The following is a 7,373-nucleotide window of genomic DNA, read 5'->3' on the forward strand; positions in this document are numbered from 1 at the left end:
CGTTGCGTTGACTGTTTGATGGGTTTCAAGCAGATTGCTATGTGTGTGTGTGTGTGTAGTGTGCAATGTGCTCCAGGGCTCCAGGGACAATGACATGGAGAAAGAGTCCCTGCTTGTAATTTCTGAAGGAGAAGAAGAAGAAGAAAAAGTCCCTGTTTGGACCCAACTTGAGTTGTCTGTGCTAATTTGGTGTCAGATTTATGAATTGCATGTTGAAAATTTTATTATCCTAAACACATCACTAAGTTAATCCAGCTTAGTCTAGTATAAGCCAGTCCAGCTTAGTTCCTGCAGCTAGTTCAGTTCAAGATAGTCTGGTGCAACAAACGAACCCTTAGATTCTAACACTTCCCGCCAAAGATTAAGCTTCACATTTACTCCCTCTTGCGTTTCATTTATAGGCATTATATCATATGCAAAAAGCATACACTAAGGGATGTCATTTTGAATAGTCCCGTTAACTCGTGTATTACTAATAGAGAAAGGTAAGCACTTAAAGTTAAGCCTAATTGTGTAACCATATAGTTATGGGAAAGCTTTCAATTTGTTCCTCATGAAAAAGAAAAAAAAAGTTATAGAAAAGCTTTCAGTTTGTCCCTCATGAGTTCTTGCTACATTCCTTACTCCTTCATACATATTCTTTATTGCTTGGGTATATGCGTACTCTTACTAATTTTTTTCTAAAATCCTCAAATGAATTTCTTATACATATTCTTTATTACTTGAATATATTATTCGTACTCATTTTTTTTTAGAATCCTTCAATAAATTTCTCGAGACCCCATTATACGTTTCTTTTGAAGAGTACTATGTGTAAATCCCTAATTAAACTAAAATTCAACCACCAACCCTCTTGAATAATAAAAGGGAAATTTTATTTGAACCTATGTAACCTCTTTCTACACCTAACTTATTCTCTACACCCATATTATTTGCAATTAAAGAATTAACATCTCTTCAAACCCAAATTTATTAACTAAACTATCCTTCCAAACCCAATTCAAAGTGTAAAATTATCTTTACACCCATTTATAAAATAAAATCTCAAATAAAATTGGATCTAACAGAAAAAAAAAACCCTTATAGCTAACTAGCTTGAATTTGGGTACATATAAAAATGTTCTATCTATTATTGGCTTATTGAAAGTTAATAATTTGAAAAAATGATCAGTTTTTCACTTGAACTGTTCCAAAATTTTCTTGAAAGTTCCCTTCTCCACAATTCGAAGCTCAAGAGGCCAGATCGAATCGCTTCTCCTCGAGACCACTAGCCATGATCCAAAAATGTTGCATCCATTTCTCTACAACATTCACTGAGAACTCTCTCTCTTCAACTTATCCTTTGGATCTCCTAGTATATTATGTAGTGACCTGGTTTTGGGAAATCAAATTTGCATGGCTTGTGAAATCGATTAGCTCGGCTTTTGACTTGCTCAATAGTTCAGATCCTTTATGGACCACCATTTGAAGGTTCTTTTAAGTGTTTTTGTCTATGTTTACTATCAGTATTGATAGTGTTTTGTAAAAGTGGTGATAGAGTTTGATTATTAGAGGTGAGTTTATTGATAAATTTTAGTTTTAATGTTAATTTCATCTTGTACTTGATGGTAATTATGCAACAGGTAAAAAAGATAAATTTAATTTATAATTTAAGTTGGACGTTAAAAAATGTTATGCGGGTTAGGGTTTAGGGTTCAAATAAAATTTTTCATAATAAAATGGGTACGACAATGGCATATAGCCCGGTTGAGAAATGACAATTGACAGGGCGGGATTCGGGAAGAAGGGGCTGAGGACTTGCAGCTGAGAAAGCACGCCATCGTTCTTTGTTTCACATTCGAGAGAGACAATTCCCACAAATCAGATGCATCTCGTCTCGTCAAAGCATCAAACCGCACACTAGGAGTAGCGTAGCAATTCCATCAACAATTCCCAATTCCCAATTCTTCTTGTTCCGAGTCGAATAAAAAAGAAAGAAATTTCGAGGTTTTGGGTTTCGATTTAGGTAATTGGGAATTCTTGTATGTAGAATGAGTGTCGCTCCGGCTCCGGCTCCGGCTCCGGCTCCCTCTTCCACTCGCAATCCCACCAATTTGGCATTTTTGCCTTGCGCCTACTACTCATTCCACTCCGTGCTACTCCTCTGAATTCATAGCTCCAAATTATCACCCTCCCCCTCCAAAAAAAAAAAAAAAAAAAAAAAAAAATTTACCAAGCCAATGTACTCGAGCAATTTGAAGGGCTTCATCTTGGCCGTCGTCTCGAGCGCCTTCATTGGCTCCAGCTTCATCATCAAGAAGAAGGGTCTCATCCGGGCCAGCGTCAACGGCCCTGCTGCCAGTATGTTCTTTCAATTTATTTATGTTTCTCAAGGCATTTTCTTTTTTATATTTATGATGATTTGACTGTGTCTGATTGTTAATTTTCCTTGTTTTTTCGCTTTCGTTGCTAATGTATAAAAGGTGTGGGAGGATATGGGTATCTGAAGGAGTCTCTATGGTGGATAGGAATGGTAACAAGTAAGTTTTCCTTGCTCCTTGTTCAGTTGTTCTGCTTAATTTAATTAATTATAAGGCTCTGTTATGATGATTTGAAGAAATTCAAGATTTTTATGACCTGGGATATGCAATGCTATTCGAAATTTCATTTAGATTGCGGTTAAGTTTTATTCCCACTATTTCATTTCAGTTGGAAAATTTGACCCTTTCTTTTATTCAATTCATTTCTCCGCTGCTAGACGGGGTTGGATGTTGAATATTGCATGTTGATGATCATCGTAATTTTGGACAATTGACAGTGGTTATTGGAGAGATGGCCAATTTGGTAGCATACGTTTACGCACCTGCTGTCCTTGTAACACCACTAGGTGCATTGAGTATTATTGTTAGGTACATTCCGTTTCCCAATTCTATTGCATATCTGATTGTACCTATGTTTTTGTACGTTTCAATCGTCAAACCATATTTCTGACAATTTCAACCGTGGATGAATATGCGTAGTGCTGTTTTAGCGCATTTTTTGTTAAAGGAGAAACTCCAGAAAATGGGAATGTTGGGGTGTCTTTTATGTATAGTGGGTTCAACTGAGATTGTACTCCATTCACCTGAAGAGCAATCTCTCAGTTCGGTCCAAGAAATCTGGGAATTAGCAATACAACCTGGTATGCTCCTAAAAGGTTACTAACTAATGGCTGCTTATTTCTTCTCCTTCTTCTTCTCTTCTAATTGTTCGCTTTCTTGCCTTCAGCATTTCTTTTGTATACAGCCTCGGTGGTAGCTGTGACATTAGTACTGATGTTGTACTGTGCTCCCCGCCATGGCCAAACCAATATACTGATTTATATAGGAATCTGCTCTATAATAGGATCATTAACAGTGAGTTATTCTAGCATTCTTGCCAAATTTTAGTTAAGATATAACGATTTCATCAATTTTTGGTTTCTTCACCATGCACAAAAAATTACATTACTTCACTTTTAAAGTAACATTGGCTTGCCCATTTGATTAATTATCCCTATTGCAGGTTATGAGTGTAAAAGCAATTGGGATTGCAATAAAACTCACATTTGAGGGTACAAACCAGCTAAAATACTTCCAAACATGGATTTTTGGAATGGTTGCAGTTACCTGTATCATCACTCAATTAAATTATCTAAACATGGTCCGTATCTTGTTATGCTCTATTACATTGCATCATGGCAGCTCTGTGTCCTTGTCATTTCTATTTTTGGAATGGTTGCAGTTACCTATATCATCACTCAATAAAACTCACATTAGAGGGCACAAACCACCTAATATACTTCCAAACATGGATTTTTGGAATGGTTCCAGTTACCTGTATCATCACTCAATTGAATTATCTAAACATGGTCCTGTCTTGGTATGCTCTATTACATTGCATCATGGCAGCTTTGTGTCCTTTTCATTTCTGTTTCTTTTTTTTTTGTTTTTTTTAATGATTATGTGTGTGTATCTATGTATATGTGTTTCTTTTATCATGAAGGGTTGAGCCCAAAATTTGTGAGGTAAATCGTGGGCTATAAGGTTTGTTGTGGACCTGGGGGTGGGGTGGGGTAGGCAGAGCTTGTGGCTTAGGGTTTAGAACTTGGGTTTTGGGTTGAGCCTAAAATTTGTGAGCTAAACCCTGGGCTATAAGGATTAACCAATGCTATTATTACTTTTTAATTGGGGTTTTTTGTGTGAAAAAAGTGGGCCATTGTGATTGCTTCTAAATGTGGTTGCATGCTTGTAATTTGTTAGTCTTTGTGCGGACTATTTATCATGTTTAGGCCCTTAATCAATGGGTTTTTAAATTTTTACTAAACCTTGGGATGCAAACTGTTTATTTATAGATTGTTGAAGGATGAGGGTTTTGGATCTTAAGCTACCATTGTACATGAACTAGAATAACGGAAGATCACCCTGAGGTTTAATGCATTTAAAATAAACTTTGCACCTTCATAAGTCAAAGTACGACTGCTTGATGCTTGAATTTTATAACACAAACATCCCCTGTTAACATACTGTTAGCTAACCAACGTCAGTTACAGAATATTTGCAAAAGACACATATGTTTTGTGTGGAAGGAAGAAGAGGGAAGTCTTGGGGAGAGGTGTGCTGTGGTAGCTGTGTTTTGGGTAGTTTGATTGGAAAGAATTAGGAGGATATTTGATAATTAAGGGGAGAGGATGAGATGATGTGGGATACATTTTGTTTTTGAACAGCCCTTTGGACAAATTGGAGAGTTCTTTTAAGAGGGGGAGGTTATGTTATTGTTGTGTGATTTCACCAGAAGACTGCTAGAATTTTGGCTCTGTGTACAGTGCACATCTCGTTCTTTGCATTGAACTTTTACATATGAATTCAATAAAATCTTTGTTTCACATTCTCATAAAAGAAAAGTAGTCTGAGCAGAAATTATCTGTATCAGATTGGTAATAAATGAAATCTGTCCCCCCTCCAACTGAACATGAACTTCATCTAATATTTTCTTTTTGTGTAAGCATGTGAATGCATTAAGTGCTGCATTCATCACCTGTATAAACCACTTGCATATCTTTTCTGTTTTGGTCATAAATGTGTAACTTTTTAGCTGGTTTTCACTCTCTTGTGGTTGCAGGCGTTGGATACTTTCAACACAGCAATTGTTTCTCCGATCTATTATGCTATGTTCACATCTTTTACAATGCTTGCCAGTGCAATAATGTTTAAGGTATCATCACGTCAACATGGTGTGTTTTTGTATTTGTGTTTGTGTGTGAGCAAGAGAGAGAGAGAGACTAACCATTATGTTATAAATCTAAAATGTATACCCTTTTGGTAGGATTATTCGGGTCAAAGTGTGAGCAGCATAGCATCAGAACTTTGTGGTTTCATCACTGTGTTATCTGGGACTGTTATATTGCATAGTACAAGAGAGCCAGATCCACCTTTAATTACAGGTTTGTATCTTGTGTATCCGATTGCATGTCTATTCGGAGATTCTTAAGTGTTAACTAGGCACAGACCTGTAATTTGAAGCTTAGTGCAGTACTGCTATTGTTTAACGTATGATGCAGAGCCTTATCCTATTAGTTGACAATTACCTCCGAAAATTTTCCCCTTTATTTTCTGTCTGAGTTTAAATGTTGAAATCTGGAACCAAATAGTGTAAGATCTATTGAAGTGTTCAACCTAAAAGCTTTAGCTGTTAAGCTGAGAGACCAAATAGGTATGTATAGCTTTGTTAAATGCTTATCCCAACCAATATGGGACTCGTACTCAATAAGATCCATACTCAGGGTCAGGATTCGTTTTCCCCAGTGTTTCAGAGTTGAGAGACTTATGTTTGCAGGACTATACCACCAGTCCATAGGGTTATTGGCATCCTGTGGGGTAGTTTCCTTAGATTTTAAGGAATGGCCCTTCCATGGTTTGGTATTGCTGTGCTTTGAAAAAAAGCTGCTGTGAGAATAAGCGGCTGTGCTGTGAGAATAAGCGGCTGTGAAATAAATCAGCAGAGTGTTTGGTAAACTTTTTTGTAAAAGTGCTTTTGGAAAAAAAAAAGTCTGATGGTTGGTTTTTTCATTAAAGGAGCACTGTAGCTCCGTGTGCTTTGAAAAAAAGCCAGTTTTCCAAAGCTGCAAATAGCAGCTTCAACTTTTTCCTTTGATTTCAGCTTATTCTCACAGCAGCTTCCAAAATAAGCCTTTTTTTTTTTCAGTTTACCAAACACCTAAAACCCTCACAGCTTTTTTTCATGGGTGCTTTTTTTTTTAGCACCTCACTCCCAAACCAGGGCTTCCTCTAATTGGGATGCTGTTGTTATTCAGTTTTGTTCTTATGGTGTTTTAGACTTTTAGTTGGCTTCTATTCCGTTGTTTCTTTAGGTAGGTAAATGTTCATGGTATTCCTTGTCACCTGTGTGCACATTCTTTCTCTTTTTGTTAATTTTGTTTCTTATCAAAAAATATTTATTGGGTTATTGACTCAATAATAGAGGTCTTAATATATACGGTTTGTTAACCATTATTTATGAGATGGTAGTATATAACCAGCAGGGTCTAGTAGCTCAAATGGGAAGGCCAAAGTGTAGTGGTTTACCAGAGTAATATGTTGAAATCCATCAGGGCATCAATGCACGCAAACCATACTTGAGAACAACAACGATTTTGATTGTGATGGTGAAATGGTTAGGATTGTCATGCACATCTTTAAAGTAAAATGTGCAGTGTTGCACCATCATGCAAGAATATGAGTCCTGGATGAATTCTTTGCATTTGAGTTGAAATTTTGCAGGCTTCAATTCCATATGCAGTAGTCTGCATTTTGTAAAACAATGTTTACATTTCTCTTGAAACTTGCAGATTTGTACACACCATTATCTCCGAAAGTATCATGGTACATACAAAGCAACGGGGAATGGAAGCAGAAGGATGAGGATGGCTCAACCCCTAATTTCCTCACAGTTCTTCGGCAAGACTACTTCAAGTAATGGAATAAGCTTCCGACATTGAGTTCTTGGTTGCATCTCATGACTTGAGTGTGAAATGGTCACCTCAATTCATCACTTTTTTTTCCAGCTTGAAAACCGTAGGTATGCTGGGATTGTAAAAATGCTCTGGCATGACTCTAAAGTAAAATCAAGTAGATATGTTTTGCCAATATTTTTTCGGCTTTCTATTCAAATTTTGAGCAGTGTGTTGTGCAGTTGTCAATAGCCATAGTTTTAGGAGCGACTTCTTCATTCATTCGTTCTCTCACTGCACGAGATTTTAGTTTCAGTCCTTGTAGAGAGCCAGACAGATCCATCTCCAGTTTATAGCTTGTAATTTGATTTTATTGGCCGATGTAGCGGCTTGATGGTTGAAGTAGCAGCTTGATATTCCTTCTAAA

At 36.8% G+C, this 7,373-nt stretch overlaps 1 protein-coding gene across 4 annotated transcripts; it reads left to right on the forward strand.

The window, feature by feature from the left end:
* Window positions 1-1,724: 1,724 nt before the first annotated feature.
* On the forward strand, window positions 1,725-7,373 carry LOC126604956 (probable magnesium transporter NIPA6). Of its 4 annotated transcripts, XM_050272286.1 has the most exons (10): window positions 1,725-2,340; window positions 2,463-2,519; window positions 2,798-2,888; window positions 3,000-3,160; window positions 3,247-3,374; window positions 3,523-3,626; window positions 3,835-3,868; window positions 5,119-5,211; window positions 5,323-5,440; window positions 6,845-7,373. In XM_050272286.1, exons 1-10 carry the CDS (start codon window positions 2,220-2,222, stop codon window positions 6,970-6,972), a joined length of 1,035 nt encoding a protein of 344 aa, XP_050128243.1. In that variant the 5' UTR covers window positions 1,725-2,219; the 3' UTR covers window positions 6,973-7,373. The 4 variants fall into 4 exon arrangements, with proteins under 4 accessions (XP_050128243.1, XP_050128244.1, XP_050128242.1 ...); XM_050272285.1 differs by lacking the exon at window positions 3,835-3,868 and having other exon boundaries at window positions 1,727-2,340; window positions 3,523-3,660; XM_050272287.1 differs by lacking the exons at window positions 3,523-3,626; window positions 3,835-3,868.

Source organism: Malus sylvestris, chromosome 15 (assembly GCF_916048215.2).
Source record: "Malus sylvestris chromosome 15, drMalSylv7.2, whole genome shotgun sequence".
Classification (NCBI taxonomy): domain Eukaryota; kingdom Viridiplantae; phylum Streptophyta; class Magnoliopsida; order Rosales; family Rosaceae; genus Malus; species Malus sylvestris.